Genomic DNA, 21366 nt, shown 5'->3' with positions numbered 1-21366 from the left:
ACATTTATACTACAGAGTGGAACCAAACAAGAATGCCAACTGTCACCACTGTTATTCTATATAATTCTGGAAGCTTAAGGCAGAGCCATTAGGCAAGAAAAATATATTGAATGTATACAAATTGCAAGGAAATGAGGCAATCTAATTTTCGCAGGTGACATGATACTATACATAGGGGAAGCAAAAACAAACAAACAAAAACCTCCACTAAGGGAGTTTTGTAAAGGTGTAGGATAGCCTTCTTATTCAGAAACAACACCATAGCTGAGAAAGAACTTGCAAGAACAATCTTGTTCAGAATAATTACTAGAAATTTAAACACTCTGGAATATACTTAATCCAGAATGTGAAATGTATCTACAATGAAAACTGGAAAACTAGTTGCAGAAAAACGGAAGGGTAGTGAAATCAAAAGGGAGGAAGTCAAATTCCTGTGTTTGCAGATGGCATGATGCCATACATGAGAAAACCTAAACATTCCACTAAAAAGCTTTTAGAACTTCTAGCCTAGCAGCCAAAGTTCTTGCCTTGCATATATAATGGAATAGTAGATAAATTAAGACAGAAATCTCATTCAGAATAGCAGAAAAAATAAAATACAGAGTAATTTAAGCAAAGAATTGTAAGATATTCACAATTAAAATTACTAAACACTGATGAAAGTTACAAGGATATCACAAATCTACCTTACTTCTACAGACAAATTAGTAGCATGATATCCACGTATTTGAAACACAATCTGACAAAAGTCTGAGATTACACAGAACTTCAAAGTAGTGGAAATTTTTGTCTGAGTCATTATTAAACACCCCAAAACAAGCAACGAATATGTAGGAACATGAACAAAATAATTACAGAAGAAATAGGACGTAAGTGCAGACATACTCACCAACTGCATGGCAAAGTTTTTCTGTTATTTACTTGAAACCATTTTTTTTATAAAGATTTTATTATTCTTATTGGAAAGCCGGATATACAGAGAGGAGGAGAGACAGAGAGGAAGATCTTCCTTCCGATGGTTCACTCCCCAAGTGAGCTGCAACGGGCCGGTACGTGCCGATCCGATGCCGGGAACCAGGAACCTCTTCCGGGTCTCCCACGCGGGTACAGGGTCCCAAAGCTTTGGGCCGTCCTCAACTGCTTTCCCAGGCCACAAGCAGGGAGGTGGATGGGAATTGGAGCTGCCGGGATTAGAACCGGCGCCCATATGGGATCCCGGGGCATTCAAGGCGAGGACTTTAGCTGCTAGGCCACGCCGCTGGGCCCATTGAAACCATTTTATACATGATTTTTAATTAATTACTTACTCTCATATACGCTTTCAGTTTCAGATTCTCTTCTTGCCAGCAAAATCATATCTTCAGGTGATGTTGGGTTTATAAGAAATGCTAAAGCAGAAAAACATACATGGTGAGACTTTCAGCTATACTACATAATCAGAAAATTTTCCTCTCATTTCTGTAACAGTAGATGCTAAAGACTTCAAACCCATATTCATGGCATTTTCGTCAAATTTCATTTGGCTCTATTTTGTGCGGTCTATTTTCTGGGTCCTCAATTCTGTTCCACTTTCTCAGGATTGGATTTTATGTTAAGTGAGTGCTCTTTTAATTACCAAAGTGTTATAATGTGCTTTGAAATCAGATTGGGATAACTCTAGCTTGAATTTGTGTCAAAGATTGTTTCGACTATACCGGGTCTTTTACAATTCTACATAAATTTTTAGAAGGATCTAATTCTGCAAATAATGCCACTGGCATCCTGAATGAGACTGATTGAACATACAAATCACTTCCAGTAGTGCATTTTAATAATATTAATCCAAACCATAAATAAGAATACTTTTCTATTTTCTGTGTCCTTGATGATTTCTTTAAAACACATTTTATAATTTCCATTGTAAAGACCCTTCACTGTTTAATTAAACTTATTCCTAGAAGTGTGATTGTAGCTAGTATGAAAGGGAATTAATTATAAGCTGATTTCTCTCTCTGTGAGATTATTGCTGCTTTTTTTTTAAAGATTTATTTATTTTTATTACAAAGTCAGATATACAGAGAGGAGAGACAGAGAGGAAGATCTTCCATCCGATGGTTCACTCCCCAAGTGAGCCGCAACAGGCTGGTGCGCGCCGATCTGAAGCCAGGAACCAGGAACCTCCTCTAGGTCTCCCACGCGGGTGCAGGGTCCCAAAGCTTTGGGCCGTCCTCAACTGCTTTTCCAGGCCACAAGCAGGGAGCTGGATGGGAAGTGGAGCTGCCGGGATTAGAACCGGCGCCCATATGGGATCCCGGGGCATTCAAGGCGAGGACTTTAGCCGCTAGGCCACGCCGCCGGGCCCCTATTGCTGCTTTTTGAATGTTGATTTTGCATCTTTGAGTTTACTTAATCTGTTTATCAGATCTAACAATGTTTTATTGTAGTGTTTATGTTTATTCATGTTAAATGTCATCTGCAAACATCAATATTTTCAATTCTATCTTACCAATATTTTTAAAGATATATTTATTTGCATGTGAAAAACAAATTTACAGGGAGAAAGTGAGAGTATTAGAGTTAGTGTCACTTTAAATATGATGTGGAATTCAGTAAAAAAAAAAATCAGACAGTGGACTTCTCTGATGGGATACTTTGAATAACAGTGTCAATATTACTATATGTTAGGAGTCTGTACAGATATTCTATATATTCTATTTCTAAAAGATGTACTGATTTTTAATTGAATAACACAGAAAAGGAAATTACTTAGAAAGATACATAGATACGTAGATAGAGCAATGAATCTATCTTCCATCTATCTGTAGATAGAGCAGAAAATGGTTGCAACGTCTGGTGTTGTGCCAGGCTGAAGCAAGAGCCTGATGCTCCCTGTGCATGTCCCACAGGGGTGCAGAGGCTCAAGCACCCGATGATCTCCACTGCTTTCAGGTGCATTAGAGAGGAGCTGGGTGGAAAGCCGAGCAGGAGATCTGGAACCATCATTCATTGGGGAGCTGTCCTTTCAGGGGGTAGCTTTGCACATTATGCCACAATACCAGTCCTTTGTCTTCTTGACTTAATCTTAATCAGCCATGTTTCCAGGAGTTAATTTATTTTTTCCAGTTTTCCAACCCACTGGCATGAAATTATTGACAGTAGTTTCTTAATACTCCTTTGTGCTTCGGTGGTCTCCTTTTCCATCATCAATTTGATTAGTGTTTTCTTATCTTCTTTTCATTTTGTTGATCTGTATTACTTTTCTAGTTTCCACTTTATTTATTCCTGCTATGATTCTTATTTCCAGCCTCCTGTTAATTTGGGGCTTAATCTGGTTTTGTTCTTGTTAACCCCCTCAGATTCATCATTAGATTTGAGATCTTGCCAATTCTCAACATAAGCACATATTGATATAACCTTTTTTTTTAAAAGATTTATAATTTTTTTTATTGGAAACTCAAATTTACAGAGAGAAGGAGAAACAGAAAGACCTTCATCCTCTGGTTCACTCCTCAGGTGGAGACCGTGGCCCGGTCTGAGCCAATTCAAAGTCAGGGGCCAAGAGGCAGGAGCTCTTTCCAGGATTCCTACATGGGTACAGGGTCCTAAAGCTTTGGGTGGTCCTTGACTGTTTTCCCAGGCCACAAGCAGGGAGCTGAGTGGGCTGTAGAGTAACCTTGGACACGAATTAACGTGAGTATGTGATAATTTTTATTTATTTTTATCATTTTATGATACAGGCAGGATCCATGAATTTCTCTTAATACTGCTTTTGCCAATCACTTAAATGTTGGTATATATATACATATATATATTTCATTTGCTTCAAGAAACTCTTATTTTAATTTCTTCTGTGCTCTATTAATAATTTTAACAACACACACTCTCTAGTTCCCAGGCATTTGTAAATTCTCTACTTTTCTGATTGATGATTTCTAGTTTTATCCCTTTGTGCTATGAGAATGTACATGAAGATTTCAATCTTTTAAAATTTACTGAGACTTGATTGTAGCCTAATACATGGTATATCCTAGAAAGTTTCCATGTGCTGATGAGAAGAATATACATTCTGTAGCTGCTGAATCATACTATCTGTAAATGTGTTAGGTCCATTTACTGACTGTATGGTTCGATTTTTATTATTTTCCATGATACAGTTCCATTTCTTTCCTCTTCCTCTCTCCCTGTTTTCTACCCCTGTCATTTATCTCCATATTGCCACAGTAGTACGGTCCTAGAGTAACAACTACAGCTTTAACTTTCCACTACTTATGTGAATCATGTACATATAGGCAAATGCAGAAAATCTAGTACCAAGGTATATTTAATTGTTTCAATTGGGATTCCTTCTTGAGAGTAGAGAAGCATACTGCAACATACCTTACTTCCTGGTATGCTAGTCCCATTGGATAGTTCATTTATGAAAATATGTTTCATTACCTATCTAGCTTGTACTTTGCAGGAAGCTTGTTTTATATCAGAGAACATACAATACCCAATTGTATGATTCAACTTCATTTTTTAAAGATTTTTTTAATTGTAAAATCAGATATACAGAGAGGAAGAGAGACAAAGAGGAACATCTTCTGTTTGAGAATTTATTATCCAAGTGGCCACAACAGCCAAAGCTCAGCCAATCCAAAGCCAGGAGCCTGGCACCTCTTTGGGTCTCCCACATGGGTGCAGGCTCCCAAGGCTCCGGGCCATCCTCGACTGCTTTCCCAGGCCACAAGCAGGGAGCTGGATGGGAAGTGGAGCTGCCAGGACTAGAACTGGTGCCCATACGGGATCCTGGTGCATTCAAGGCGAGGACTTTAGCCGCTAGGCCATGCCGCCGGGCCCGACAAATACCTTTTAAGTTTTAGAGAAGTCAGGCTCATTTGATCTTACTCTACTTAAATGTCCATATCTTAAGACTTGGAATTCAATAGGTCCTCATTGTCTTTTTCTATATTTTTCAAGTATTCCTTTGATTATTTCCTCATTTATTGGTATCCCATATCATGTCACCTTTCTTCACTCTTTTTTTACTTTTTGTAAATGTTATTCAAATGTGTCATTTTCTAGATCATAAATTGTTTCTTCCATATAGTATATTCTGCTTTTGAAGCTTCCAATTGTATTTTTCTTATTTCATTTATTGATGCTCTCAGTTGCAAAATGTATTTGCTTCTTTTTTTTTTTAATTTCTACCTCTTCAGTGAATTTAACAATCTTGTCACATATTGTCTATTTAAACTATCTATATGCTCTTGCATCTCATTGAGTTTCCTGATGATCATACTTTTGATTTTTTAAGGCATTCCATATAATAAGATCAGGATTTAATCTGAGGAAACGCTGTGTCCTTTTAGGAGCCAGGCTACCTTGCTTCTGCATATTTCTTGTGTTGCTACTCTAACATCTTTTTCTTCAAAGATTTATTGATTTGTTTGAAAGTCAGGGTTGAAATCTTCCAAGTACTGATTCACTCCCCCAAATTACTGCAATGGCCAGGGCTGGCCCAGGTTGAATCCAAGCATCTGGAGCTTCTTCCAGGTCTCACATTACATACAGGAGCTCAGCTCTGAAGTCACCATCTGCTACTTTCCCAGGCACATTAGCTAGATAGAAAGTGGAACAGCTTGATGTTGAACCAGAATCCATATGGAATTCATATCAAAACTTTCTTGTTAAGATGGAATGTGGGGTGTCATTACACTGGGCAGGATGAGCCCAGATATCTAACCTGAGCAGTTTCTTCAATGATAATCAGTTTCAGCCATGTCTACAAGCTCACAATTTTCTTTCCTTGGCAGTTTGTGAGAGTAGTAGTAGTAGTATTTTAATAACACTTTCCAAATGTGTCTATCTCTAGTCCCCACATATTTCTATGTCAATCACATCAGGGTTTTGATAGCTGTAGCCGCATTTCATGAGCCAAAGGCATATGAGATCACACTGCAAAGGCAGGCAGTTAAGAAAGCGTTAACAATAACAAAGGTCAGTTGACATGCCGAAGCAGATAAGCAGACAGACACCTAGCTGGTCCCAGCAAACATCAAAACGTATGTCTCTATTTATGACCCACTCTGTCCACCTCAAGACTTCCTGGAATCATGATTAATTATCTTAGTTACTAACCAAGCATAACTTCTTTGATATACTTTCTTATAGACAACAAGACTCCATTTCACTGCATTTAAAATTCTTCAATAAAAAAATTCTGTGCTCACAAATCTGCAGATTCTGTACAAATGCTCATTTACAGCACCACGGATAATAAACAGAGCAGCCACATTTCCGTGTCTCTTGTTTCGCCCTGCATTGCTAAACAGAGAACTCTGGCTTCCCTAGACTGAAGACTTTCATGTGAGTATGCCTCTTTTGGGCTGACCCAACACACCTTGTCATGCTGAACATAGCAAATACACTAAGAAGAAAAGATCTGATTACTTCTTAAACCAAATTAAAAGTAGCTTATAAATACTATACCTACCTTTGCGTCTATCCCCCTTAACAATTCTTTGCTTTACTTTTCGCACTTGAGATTCTGAGGCTGAAGATTGTTTGTCAAGTACATCTTCACCTGTTATAAAGAGATACATGAAGGATTACTTTGGTGCACTAGAAAGAAAATCAGATCAAAATCGAAATTTAAAAGATAAGCATACGGCAACCTTTTCTCATCTTACAAGGCTATAAGTTAATTATAATAATGATAGGTCTAAAACGAACATTGTTAGGAAAATTTTAGTAAGCATTTTTATTTTCTACTTTCTTTTATAATAGTTGAGAGGGATTCATGCGGGCCTGTGGTTAGGGTGGGGAGGCTCAAGTACAGAGGAAGGTGTGTGGGACAAATGCTTCAGCTTTTGTTCTTTTTTCTCCTGTGTCCACAGCAGGGAAGGAGGAGGGAAGTGCTGTTTGCTACCAAATAATATCAGCACCTGGGGATGAGGGACAGTTATTTGATGATGCCTTAGAGTACTTGATGTGAGAGAAAGTGTTCCGAAGGTGTTACTTGAACGGTCTTTATAGTTCTGAGAAGCTGTTAGTTTTGTTGATACAGGGTTGAGAAAATCTTTCCAAGGTCTATTGGCTGACAAGTCTACCTTAGTGTGTCCACAGACCCAGGAACATGCTGCAAAGATTGGATAGGAGAACTGTCCAACCTGGTCTGCTTTCCATCTTCTGATAAGGCAGACTTATCAGACTCCTGCTGGCCTAGATGAGCTGGCCATCATGTCCCCCATATACCTCTGGTTACCACTGTTCAAAGACATCAGTAACTAAGGAGGTCCAGTTTTGACTTATGCACTTCAAGGTCAGAACACACATCCAGTGATTTTCCCTGTAGTCAGGGTCTGAATCCAGCAGTCTAACTGGAGAGTCTCCCAAGAAACCTTACATGGAGTGACCACAGACATGACTCCTATGTGCATCAGCCAGTATAGGGTTAGGTTCGATCTGTCACCTGCACCCACCAAAGCTCATACTGGTAGACATACCTACCTTATCAGTTCTGCCCCAGTCCCACATGTTATGTGGACACAGCAACCCCACAACAGACCAAGACCTTACACATAGCAGTGGACACAGCAAGTCTTTACACACAGAAGGCACTGAAGCCTAGCCCAGCCCAGGCTGTCCCCAGACCTGACCCACACAAACACTGACAAATGCTGCAGACTTGCCTAGCCTGGCCTGTCCCCAGCCCTGGCTCTTGCACTCCCCAGTAGAATATGTGGGCTACTAGGGGAACACCCAAAGTTCCCTTAACATGCATGCTCGCAGTCTCTGATCTCATGCATACCAGTGGTGACAGCAGCCCTATTTTACACAGTCTGCCCTCAGTCCAGACCCTTGCATGTGCTAGCATGCACTGCAGCCTGGCTCAGCCTGGCTCAGCCTGGCCTTTTTGCAACCCAAGGTCCTTTGAGTGTCAAGTGGGTCCTTGTCATGTGAGTTCTGTGGTCCAGCCTGGCTCAGCCTGTCACTAACCCCAGCTCTCCACATAAACCGGCAGGTGCTGCAGTCCCACACAGATGAGCCCACAAGTCCTCTATGAAATCTGCCCTTAGATCTGGTTCTCTTATCTCCTGGTGGGTGCTGGGCCCAGATTAAAATGACCCAACCCCAGATCCAACACTGAGGAATGGGTCTTTAGGCCAAGCCTGGCCAGGAATGTCCTCCAGCCCCAGCTTTTTAAATTTAATGTGCCAGCAGATAGTTGGAGATGCTATTTAGCACAGTCTGGGTATCCCATGTGGGCAGTTGCCTTGGCCTGACCCAGACATATCCTCTAAACTACTCCATTTCAGTTCCTTGCCTACTTGTTCCAACAGTGCACTGGTCTGTGAAAGGCCCCAAAAGTCATTCCTTTCCTGTCAAAGATGCCCTGCCAAAGATACATCCGAAGATCCCCTTCCCAAACAATCTGCACCTACCTCTTTGGGAAATTGAGTAGCATGTCCCAGCCTTCCCCACTTATCTTTAAAAGAAAAAAGAAAAGAGAAGAAAGAAAAAGAAAGAAAGAAAAGAAAAGAAAAGAAAAGAAAAGAAAAGAAAAATTTAAAAAGAATAAGCAACTATACCAACCTGCCAGTATAATTAACATACATTTGGCACTGAACAGGCACAGAATGCCTGCCAGCTACTAGCGGCTCTTCTGTGGGCAGTGTGACACCTTTCTAAGTAGAAGGCAACCTAGGCAGTTGCCTACAGCTGGGGAAAAAAGTGCTCATTAAACTATTTCATTACCTCTGAGGACATAAATTTACATGCAGAAAACTGATCAAAAGGATATTCAGTATTATACTTCGTGAATTAGACTGAATAAAAAGACATAATCAGTTTTATGAAATGAAAATCAAGAAAGAAACCAGAAAAAAATATAGGAAAATAGAAGGGTGACAGAGCTTTAGAACAAGAAGAAACATTGGGTGAATACACTTCTCTAAGCATCCCTGTTGTTTCTATTTACTTGGAGAGAAATTTAATGTCCACATTCCCCCAAAATAAAATCATATAAATATCAAGCAAAATTGTAAATACTAATTGTAAATGGGGGCCCAGCACGGTGGGCCCAGCAGCTAAAGTCCTCTCCTTGACTGCGCTGGGATCCCATATGGAAGCTAGTTCTGATTCCAGCAGCTCCACTTCCCATCCAGCTCCTTGTTTGTGGCCTGGGAAAGCAGTCAAGGATGGCCCAAAGCCTTGGGACCTGTACCTGCATAGGAGACCCAGAAGAGCTCTTGGCTCCTGGCTTCAGATCGGCAGAGCTGCAGCTGTTGCGGTCACTTGGGGAGTGAATCATTGGACATAAGATCTTCCTCTTTGTCTCTCAAAACTTGGGTCTCAGTCACCTACATGTTTGGAATCTGACTCCTGGCTTTGACAGGAATGAGACCCAGTGCAGGAGAGCTGAAGAATGAATCATCAGATGGAAGCTTCGTCTTATAATATCTTTCTCTCTCTCTCTTTCTCTCTCTCTCTCTCTCTCTCTCTCTCCCTCTCTCTGCTCTTTCCAGCCTCCTTTTCCTTCTCTCTCTACATCATTCTGCCTTTCAAGCAAATACATTTTTACAATGTAGTACAAATCAGTTGATGCACTACGTAGTAACAATACTGACTTTGGCATTGTATGGGTCAAAATAGGTCCATATGACTCTCAGACGCAACAGCCAACAAGTTCCAGCAAGATCAGCACCACCAACAACCTAGCTACAGAAGACTCCTGGTGTCTCTGATCCTGGGAACTGCTCCAATAGGAAGTGGGAAGAAGGTTGTACAAACAACAGTGCAGGCTCAGCACAGTATCATCGGAGGAGGAGAGTGGTGAGCCAGGAGCTGTGGCTACAGAGACCATGGTGGAACTCTAACATAAGAACCCAGGCCTGGAACTCACTGGAGGGAGTGGCAAAACTGACTGCAGACAAAAGAGCCGTGTGCAAACCACAATAAATAAAATCAAACTGCAGACCTGTGGGTGACACAGCTTAGAAACCTGCCCCAAGAAGAATCTGCTAACCAGAAGTGCAACAGCAATGAGCAAAAGAGGAGACAAAGGCACAGTGAATATTACTGAAGACTCCTCTGCAAAGCAGCAAAACCCTTTGCCAACCTCAGAGTTAACTGAGGAAGACATAGAGAAAATGGGGAATTCAGAATTCAAAACACTTGTTATAAAGCTTCTTATCAACAACAAGAAGCACATAACACAGGAGATCAAGGAATTTAAGGAATATGTTACACAGGGAATGAATCAAATGAAAGTTGATATATCAGAAATTAAGAAGATGATGGAGCAAATTAAAAATACAGTGGAAAATCTCCAAAATAGAATGAAGCAAGCAGAAGAAAAAAAATCTCAGAATTGGAAGATATTTCATGTCTCCACGGGGAAACAAACAAAAAGCTGTAAGCAGAGCTGGGTCAAGATTAATAAGTATTCAAGAATTAAGAGACACTATTAAGAGGCCAAACATAAGAGTTATGGGAATGCCAGAAGGTGTGGAAAGAGAAGCTGGTATAAAGATGTATTTAATGAATAAAGGAAAATTTCCCTAATCTAGATAAAGAATTGAGAAATAACATCCAGGAAGGGTATAAAATTCCCAACAGGGTTGACCAAAAGCAATCCTCATATGAAACATGATAATCAAGCTCTCTTCAGTAGATCATAAAGAAAATATCCTTAAATGTGCACGTGAAAAAAAATTCAATGGAAATATAAAAGAATGGCATTCAGAGTTACAGCTGACCTCTCACAGGAACTCCACTGGTCAGAAGAGAATGGAGTGATTCTCTGGACACATTCCAGATTCTAAAATCAAAACTGTCAACCCAGGATAACATATCCAGCGAGCTTTCTCTTGTCTTTGACAATGAAATAAAATTCTTCCACAGTCAAGAAAAGTTAAAAGAACATGCCTCTTCCAAACCTGCCCTACAAATGACACTTAACAATGTTCTCTTGACAGAGAAGAGGAACAGCATCCACCAATACCAAACACAAATAGAAGAACATCTCAGTAAAATCACAACAGAAAACTAAATCAATGAACAACCCATTGCTAAAATGACAGGACCAAATTCATACTAACCCTGGATGTAAATGACTAAAACTCAACAAACAAACATCATAGATTAGTGGACTGAATTAAAAAAAAAACCATCTATGTGTTGGCTACAAAAATCAGCAGAAACTATGTATCATGCATTTTTTTTGCTTCATCTCTTCAAAACTCTTCCTCATTAAATTCTTCAATGATTCGTAGATCATACAGTAGCTTCATTTGCTTCAAGAAGGTTCTTGGTTTTCTTTTTCATCTCTCTAGTGACACATCGGTCATTCCCTAGCATGTTATTTAACTCATGCCATTTTTAATTTCTTCTTTTATTCCTATTGTTGATTTTGTTTTGTGACTTTTCATTTAAGGGGATACTTAGTAACTGTGTAATGGAGACTATCATATCCATTCGCATGTTATTTAACTTCATGGTATTGCAACTTCTATTTTTCTTCCTGTTGTTTATTTTGTATTATGGCTTTTCATTTAAGGGGATGTATAGTAACTGTGTAATGGAGAGTATCAAATCCAAATGTGAGGATACAAATCAATCTGTGTCTCTACTACCAGATCACAGACGGACTCCCAATGAGACTTTTTACTATATCTTAACAATAGGATGCTGGACTGTTTGTCATTGCCCATATCCACAATGATGGACATATGACTGTCTATGAAGAACTATAGTATTGTAATATTATAGAGGAAATCAGTGTAGGGGGGAGGAAACTCAGGGAAGGTAAGGGAAATCCCAGGACCTAAAAAGAAAGAAGTAAAAACAAAAACTGGTGAATGTTAAAAAAAAAATAACTTCTTAACTCAGCGGCATAGAATTAGAAGTCAACACAAGAAAAATTCAAATAGTTACAATATATTAATTTTTATTTTCAAACATGAAACGGTAAGGAAAACTGGAACATATCTTGAGACAAATGAAAATTGAAAAATAGAACATACTTAAAACAAAAATGATCTCCATAAATAGCAAAAAAAAAAAAAAAGGACAAAGATCTTAACATTGTTACTTAAGGAACTAGAAAAATAAACAAAATCATAGAGGAATGGAAATAAATGTTGACTGAGAAGGATATAACCACACTAAATTAAGCTGCTGTGGAATATGAAAACAAGAAAAGGAGGACTGTATCTACAGAGGTCTGACATAAATTTCCAGCAAAGTGGAAAAAAATTACTCTGTGCCACAAAAGGAGAGAAAACGAAAATACTATTGAAGCCAGTCACATGGCATAGCCAGCTGTTGACCACATTAAGGTAGGAAGAAATGGCTGTGTGCCCTAATACTCCAAGTTGTAGCTCAGGGGGAATTTCAGTCACCCACTGCTTTTTTTTTTCAGCCTGGAGAGCACACTCGGGATCTGAAACTACCAGTCTTCCAGCAGGGAAGCCATAATGTTTGCTTTTGCTCTGCAATCTGTGTGGTTTGCTGTGTCTGGCAGAGAAAAGTGGTGCAGTGAGCCTCTACTCCACTACTGGCATTACAGTTAGAGTCCAGGGCAAAGGAAAGATGCTCTGCATCCTTCAACTTTGTGCTTTTGGGGATTTGATTCCAGAGTCCATGTGAGTCAGGTGATTCACCTTAGCTTCTGATGGCTAATACAAGAAGCAACCCAGCAAGAAGTACACTCCCATCCTGGGAGAACTGGGAAAAGACCCCACTACACCCTGCCACACCAGAACTGTAACAATTCATTCTAAATTACTTGGTGCCACCAGAATCTACCTAGGAAAGAATATACTTACAACCCACCTTCTGGACTCACCTCTGCCAGGAAGAAAGTTATCTACAACCCATGGAGGAGTGATAAGACATGAAATGCACAGGCCAAGAACAAACACCATTAGGGCATTCTGCATGTAAAGCACAAGTTGACCAAAGGCTAAGACCCTTGGATGCAAATGTTCCTGAGATGACAAATTCGAAGAACTTGTGGACTTGGTGACTGCAGAGTCCTGTTCTCTTTCTCCTCATGGTCAAAGCATGATCAGCTGGTCCCCAAGAGCAGGCCTGCACCAGGACTGAGGCTGTGCCCTCAGACTACCGTCACCTAGGAAAACACAGATCACTGGGAACAACTCAGCAGGGTCACTCTCCCTTCTGAAGAGGGGTCCTCTCTCGACCCTTTCCCAAACCCACTTCAATCTTTTTTGGTTTTTAAATAGGTAAGAGGGATCCTCTCTCGACCCTTTCCCCAACCCATTTTAATCTTTCTTGGTTTTTAAGTAGATAAAAATTAGACATGAAAAAGGGAGACGTTATAACCAACACAAGTAAAATACAAAGGATTATAACAAACTACTAAAAAGAACTAGAAGATAATAAGCTGGAAAAGCTCAAGAAAATGAATAAATCCCTGTATTCAGACAAAATACTAAAATTAAATTGGGACATAGAGACCATCAAATAAATTATTCCAAACAATGAGATTGAAGCAGTAATCAAAAATCTTCCATCAAGGTTTCACCACTGAATTCTACAAAATATTCACAGACGAACTATCTCCAATACCTTCAAACTACCCAAAATATTGAACAAGTGGAACTGCCAAGCTCTTCTTATAAGGAAGGCCAGCATTATTTTCAGACCAAAATTAAACAAAGCTATGACACAAAGATAAAACAGGTACAACAAAATAATAGCAAATCAGATCTGAAACTACATCAAAAAGATTACACATCATCTTAGAGTGTGAATTGCTCCAGAAATGCAAGAATGGTTCAGCATTTGCAAATCATACTGTGTCATAACTCGTATCAATAGAATGAAGAACAAATATCATATACTTATCGCGATAGACGCATATAATGCACTTGATGAAACTCAAATCTGCTTCGTGATAACAACTCTCTACAAATTAAGTATAGAAGAACATTTATCGAAAATTATAAAGCCTACATGTGACAAGCCAACAGGCAATATCATCCCAAATGGGGAAAACCTAATGTAACTTCCCCTCAAAACTGGAACAAGATAAGGATGTTCCATTTTGTAATTCCTGTTCAATAGAGTACTGGAATGTGTGCCAGCTCACTTATGAAGCAGAAATAAAGGGCATCAAACTCGGCAAAGACAAAGTCAAACCATCCTTGCATGTCGGTGACATGATGTTGACCATTCAAAACCCTAAACACCCGACCAAAAATAACTGCTAAACGTAATTAACCAGTTTAGTAAACTTACAGGTTGCAAAAGAATCATACAAGGGTACCAGCTGTTTTTATGCTGAACTCACAGATGAGACATCAAGAAAGTCTATTCACAAGAGCCACACACACATAAAAATGAAACGTTTAGGAATAAGTGTAACCAAAGAAATGAGTGATGTCTGCAATAAAAATCACCAAACATTGATGAAAGAAATCAGCAAGGACACAGGAAAATGCAAAGAAATTCCTCTCCTGACCTGGAAGAATCAGTATCATTAAAGTCTATACCATTAAAAGCAATTTACAGGCTCAGTGCAATCCCTATGAAAATATTGACATGCTTAACATAACTAGTAAAAGCAATCCCAAAATTCATACAGAATCACAACAGATGGAGGATAGCCAAAGTTTTCCCCAAAGAAAAATCAACCTGGAGGCACCATAATACTTGACTTCAAAGCATACTACAAAGCTTTAGGAATTAAACTAGCCTGGTGTAGCATGAAAATAAATACATACTTTGATGCAACAGAATAGAGAACCCCCAAGTTAATCTATATACATATAGCCAACTGATTCCCAAATCTCTTCAACGAAAGGTGCTGGTGAAAGTTAGAAGGATGCAATTAGATCCACACCTTCATCATATACAAAAAGCAATTCATGATGGACCCAAGATCTAAGTTTAAGATCCAAGACCAAGGAGTTGCTGGAAGAAAATCAAGGGCAAACACTCCCAGACCCTGGTATAGGGAATGGTTTCACTGACATAACCCCAAAGCACAGGCAGCAACAAACAAACCAACAAAAAACAGCAACAAAAAAGCAAGAACAAAAAACAGGACTACATCAAACTCTGAAGGCTAAGGAAATTATCAATCAACTAAAGAAACATCCAAAAGAATGTGAAAAATATTTTCAAGCTACTTAACTAAAGGTTAATAATATCTTTATAATTGATCGGGATGATAGTCTGCTGGCTCTGTCTTCAGACCAGAAAGGGTATACCTAAGAAGCCGTTGAACTTATCTGGACAATAAGATGCTGGACTCTATGTTTGGTATATGCTTGCAATGGGGGAATCTCAACTGAACTTGAACTGTGGTTATGCAACAAGGTGGAGGAATCCACCATGGTGGGAGGGTTTGGGGAGGGGCGGGGAGAATCCCAGTACCTATGAAACTGTGTCACATAATACAATGTAATTAATGAATTTAAAATAAAATTAAAAAAAAAATAATAATATCTTTAACATATTAGTAACCTAAAAAAACTAACAGAACGCAACCAGTCCAGTTGAGAAATGAGCAAAGAAATTCCACAGACAGTTGTCAAATAAGAGAAATAATGACCAACAAATATGGTTTTTAAAATGCTAAATTACACTAACCATCAGGGAAATGCACAACAAAATCACAGTGAGATAACACCTCACATATCAGAATGCTAAAATCCAAAATGAAGAGGATAACAAACGCTGGTGTGTATATTGAGAAATGGAAACACTTACACACTGTTGGCAGGCACATAGTTAGAGTAGCCACTGCAGAAACAGCGCAAAGATTTCTAAAGAAATTAGAAACAGACTTCAAATATTACCCATAGATCCCACTTTTGGGTATATACCCATAACACAATGAATCAAGCAGATTACTACACCATCATGCTTATAATAGCACTGTTTACGATAGCTAAAATCCATAATCAACAAAGTGTTTATCACAAGATGAATGGATAAACAAAGTGTAGTATAAATACACATTGAAATCTTACTCAGCTACAAAAAGGAAAGGCTACCCTTTGCAACAAAACAGATGAAATTCAAGGACATCATGTTGAGGGAAAAGAAGCCAAATTCAGACAATTGTTCTCCCCTATATGTGGGAGCTAAAATTAAAAACAAAACAAAAAGGCAAAAAAAAAAAACCATAAGAAGATTAGTATACAAAACAGAAATGGAAATGCATCGTTCAGGAGTCAAGGTACATCGTGCGCACAGCAGTCAGCTCCCAGTGTGCTAGTCTTCATTGCATAGTTTCTATTCTTTGTATTCTGTGTGAATAATTGTCATTGATTCGAGAAGACCAATGATATTTGTCTTATCACATGTTCTGCCTTATTTTATAAAGCCAAATGCTTTCCATCTGTGTCTGTTTGTTTACAAGTGATAAGATTTCATTCTTTTTGATTGCCGAGTAGCATTCCATAGTGTAACTGTGCAATGAATGAGTAACAACTTGGGGAAAAATAATAAGAGGTACACACGGAGGGAGGAAGGCGCAGGAGGAGAATCCCCTATGCTTCTAAACATGTTTCATGAAAAATAATTAACTCATAATTTTTTCAAAGAGATTTTCAAAAGCAGAAAAAGGAAAGAAATGTCTGTGTGTACCAGTATTTCTGAGAATATCGTTGCGTAAAACTTTGTTTTACACTTTCTTCAAACCAATGGTTAAGAATGCTGTACTATCATAGTTTGCTGATCTGTGATTACTTCAAGGTTTACTATACATGAGGGAAATTATCATTTCCTTTTAAATTACTTTTTTTAGCCATGACTTGTATTCCCACTAAACAGACATTTTTTTACTATTCACTTGTTAATCTCATCTGGTTAACTAGTCAGTGCTTTTTACAGTGTAAAAGTGAAATACTGCATCTCAAAAGGTGAAGAAGAAAGGAGGAGGGAGAATAGGAGGAAGGGAGGGGGAGAGGGGAGGTCACTGCGTGCTTGGACTGGAATCTGCAGAATATACTGCATTTGTTACATACTAAATAACATTAAAATTTAAAAATAACAAAACTGAAAAAGAGAAACCAAGGAAAGAAGCAGATTGAGGAGGGTGAGAAGAGGGAGAGAGTTACGGTTATATTGTGAGAATTCTACCTGCAAAATACATAAAAATAATTTTCCTTGTATTAATAAAACATTTAAAAATATATATATATATCTCCTAACCCAATGGTAAAAAGTACAAAAAGTCCATGTGACATTAGCAAAAATACAAAGGGTGCTGCTTGTAGCACTGTTTCTCAGCATTCTTCAGTAAAGTCTACCCAGAATGAAGCTCAAGTCCAGTCTCTGCTTTTGGTCCAGATTACTGCTAATTCTGAACCTGCCAAGTGGCAGGTGACTGCTCAAGTGGTTGGGTTTCTGCCACTCGTGAGGCAGATTCAAACTGAGCTCCCAGCTTCAACCTGGCAATTCCTGGCTGTTAGAGGACTTTGTCTGTCTCTCCATTGTTCTTCCCAATAAATAAATAAAGACAAATGCAGCATTCTCTTACTACTATGTGAACTCTAAAATTGATGATCTGGTAGAGGCTGAGACAACAATAGTAGTTTCTGGAGACTGAAGGGTGTGGGGGGAAGGTTGGTCAACAGGTGCTAATACAAGCTAGATAACAAGAACAAGTTATGGTTTTCTATTGCATAGCGGTTTACTGCATAAAACAATAGCATTTTGATATATGGAAAATAATTATGCGTTGTGTATTTTAATAATTAAACATTGTGAATGTTTTTCTAAAATTTATTTGAAAATAAATATTACGTAGAGAGGGGGGAGACAAAGAGAAAGTTCTTCCATCTACTGGCTCACTCCCTAAGTGGCTACAGCAGCCAGGGTTGAGCCAGGGACAGCCAGAGTAAGGAGTTTCATCTACATCCTACATATGAGTGGTAGGGGCCCAAACACATGGGCTATTTTCCTGTGCTTTTCACATGTTGTTACCTGGGAGCTGGGTTGCACGTAGAGCCGTTGGACCTAAGCAGGCATGCATATGGGATGCATGTGTGCTAAAACTAAGTTTTCATCATGAAAATGATTAATGTTGAGAAAATAGATATCTTTATAGTGACCTGAACACTTCACAATTTACAGATATAGTAATATATCACGGTTCGAAAAATAAAAAATCTTATTTATCCATTTTTAAATTACTCCCCAAACGGACAAAGTGGACATGTCTCCACAGAAAATAGATGCAAATATCCACTTAATGTGTGAAAAAAGTGGATCTAAGATATTAGGTATATATGTTACTTATATATTATATACCATATATCATATATTACATATTATATATTATATATATAACATATAACATAGAAAGATCCAAGCTAAAAAACTGCATTTGAGAACGGGGTCTGTAATCCTATATTCACAGTAGCACAATCTACAACAGCAAAGACATGGAAACAACCCAAATGCCCATTCCATAGAGGAGTGGCTAAAGAAACTGTGGTATATCTAATCCATGGAATATTACTCAGCCATTTAAAAGAATGAAATTATACCATTTCCAACTATTATGCTCAGTGAGATAAATCAATCCCAAAAGCACAAATACCATATGTTCTCTCTGATATAAGGCAGCCTTCATACAAAATTTACTATCAATAACCCTTTCCATGCTGTTTTTGCTGTATCCATGTATTTTTGTTTCTACTTTCATTTCTTCCAAATAGTTTCTTTTCCTTTATCAAATTCATCGCTAGCTCATGGATCACACAGTGGCATCATTTTACCCAAGAAGCTGTTGTGTTTTCTTTTTCATTTCTTCATCCATTCATTGGTTATTCAGTGGCATGTTTTTCTACTTCATGGTGCTGCAAAGTTTTTGTTTTAACTCATTCCTGTTGTTGATTTTGTTTCATGGCATCTCATTTAAAGGAACATATACTGACAGCATAATAGAGATTATCATCTCCAGATGTGAAAATAAATGCATTTTTCAACTCTACTTCCAAGTCAAAGAAGGACTCCTGGGTCTGGTGCGGTAGCCTAGCAGCTAAAGTAGTTGCCTTGAATGTGCCAGGATCCCATATGGGCAATGGTTCTAATCCGGGCAATCTCGCTTCTCATCCAGCCCGCTTGTGGCATGGGAAAGCAGTCAAGGATGGCCTAAAGCCTTGGGACCCTGAACCTGTGTGGGACACCCAGAAGAGGCTCTGGGCCCCTGGCTTCAGACTGACTCGGCTCCAGGCACTGTGGGTGCTTGGGGAGTGAATTACTGAACAGAAGATCTTCCCCTCAGTATATCTGAGGGGAAGATATCTGTATATCTTCTTGGCAAGAAAAATAAACAAATCTTTTTTAAAAAAGATGGACTTCCAATAAAACTCTTGGACATAGCCAATCAGATGCTGGACTGTCTGACACTGTCTGTATCAGCAATGTCAGGGCACACTTAAATAACAGACTGATGGACTGATGACTACTTGTGAAAGACTGTACTACTGTAACAATATGGGAAAAATCAGTTAGGTGAGTTGGGAATTTGGGGAGACAGTGGGAAAATCCCAGACCCCATGGAATTGTACCACAAAATTCAAAATTTTTTTAAAAAGCAAAAAAGAATTAGCAAACAGATTACACACACAATCTATAGAAACCGATCACAAGGACATTGACAACCTAAATAGACGAATAAGTAGGACACATATTGAATCAGTAATAAATACTCTCAGATCAAAGTAAAGTCCTGGACAGGACAACTTCACTGCTGAATTCCACCAAACCTTTCCAGAAGAACTAATTCCATTTATTCACTCCCCATTCAGAACTATGTGAAAGGTGGCAATCTTCCCAAATTCCTTCTACTTAACCAACATCACCTTAATTCCTAAACCAGAGAAAGATGCAATAGAGAAAGACAACTATAGACCAGTGTCCTGGATGAACACAGATGCAAAATTTCTCAACAAAATGCTAGCCAATCAAATCCAACAATGCATCAGAAAGATCATCCTCCCAGACTGGTTAGGATTTATACGATGTAGGGATGGTTCAACAAAGCAAATCAATAAATGTGATACACCACATCAACAAACTGAAGGAAAAATAATCACATCATTATTTCAATAGATGCGGAGACAGCATTCAATAAAATGCAACATTCCTTTATGTCAAAAACTTTAAGCAAACTAGGCATAGCAGATCATTCCTCAATGCAATGAAGATATTATATGAAACACCCAATGCCAGCTTCATAATGAGTGGGGAAAAGCTAGAGGCATTTCCACTAAAACAAGGCAAGGATGCCCACTCTCACCACTGCTACTTAACAAAGTACTGGAAGCTGTAGCCAGAGCTATTAGGCGAGAAAGAAAAGAAACCGAAGGAATATAAATTAGAAAGGAAGAAGCTGAATTATCCCTGTTTGTACATGACATGATTCTTTTATTTTTTTATTTTTTTTATTTTTTTAAAGATTTTATTGTTATTGGAAAGCCGGATATACAGAGAGGAGGAGAGACAGAGAGGAAGATCTTCCATCCGATGTTTCACTCCCCAAGTGAGCCGCAACGGACCGGTGTGCGCCGATCCGAAGCCAGGAACCTGGAGCTCTTCCGGGTCTCCCACACGGGTGCAGGGTCCCAAAGCTTTGGGCCATCCTCTACTGCTTTCCCAGGCCACAAGCAGGGAGCTGGATGGGAAGTGGAGCTGCCGGGATTAGAACCGGCGCCCATATGGGATCCCAGGGCTTTCAAGGCGAGGACTTTAGCCGCTAGGCCATGCCGCCAGGCCCGACATGATTCTTTATATAGGAGGACCAAAAGACTCAACTAGAGACTACTGGAACTCAGAAAAGAATTTGGCAAGGTGGCAGAATACAAAACCAACTCACACAAATCAGTATCCTTTCTTTTTTCCTTAAAGATTTATTTATTTTTATTGCAAAGTCAGATATACAGAGAGGAAGATCCATCCATTGATTCACTCCCCAAGTCTCTGCAGTGCCTGGAACTGAGCCATCCAAAGCCAGGAGCCCAGAGCCTCTTCCAGGTCTCCCACGCAGGTGTAGGGTCCCAAGGCTTTGGGCCATTCTGTTACTGCTTTCCCATTCCACAAGTGGGGAACTGGATGGGAAATGGGGCCACTGGGATTAGAACTGGTGCCCATATGGGATCCCAGCACATTCAAGGCAATGACTTTAGCTGCTAGGCTACCACACTGGGCCCATAAATGTTCTTTCTATACACAAACAATTCAGATAAGTTCATGCCTGAGGAAGAAACTGTAAGATCAGCTCAATTCACAACAATGGAGGAAAACATCTTAAATACCTCGAAATAAACGTAACCAAGGATGTGAAGGATCTTTACAATGAAAATTACACACATTTTTAAAGGAAACAGAAGAAATCAATACATGGAAAAACCCGCC

General features: G+C 39.1%; 1 protein-coding gene across 1 annotated transcript in view; it reads right to left on the bottom strand.

The window, feature by feature from the left end:
• Window positions 1-21366, bottom strand: part of LOC105942581 (coiled-coil domain-containing protein 7-like) — a 192298-nt gene that overhangs the window by 108440 nt on the left and 62492 nt on the right. The window contains exons 19-20 of the mRNA XM_058681281.1: window positions 6455-6544; window positions 1308-1388 (exon numbers count right to left, since the gene is read on the bottom strand). Coding sequence (XP_058537264.1) covers window positions 1308-1388; window positions 6455-6544 — 171 coding nt within the window. The remainder of the gene's footprint in view (window positions 1-1307; window positions 1389-6454; window positions 6545-21366) is intronic.

The sequence above is a fragment of the Ochotona princeps genome, chromosome 25 (genome assembly GCF_030435755.1).
Source record: "Ochotona princeps isolate mOchPri1 chromosome 25, mOchPri1.hap1, whole genome shotgun sequence".
Classification (NCBI taxonomy): Eukaryota; Metazoa; Chordata; class Mammalia; order Lagomorpha; family Ochotonidae; genus Ochotona; species Ochotona princeps.
The sequence above is the reverse complement of the archived record's forward strand: the minus strand, read 5'-3'. Positions and strand labels throughout refer to the sequence as shown.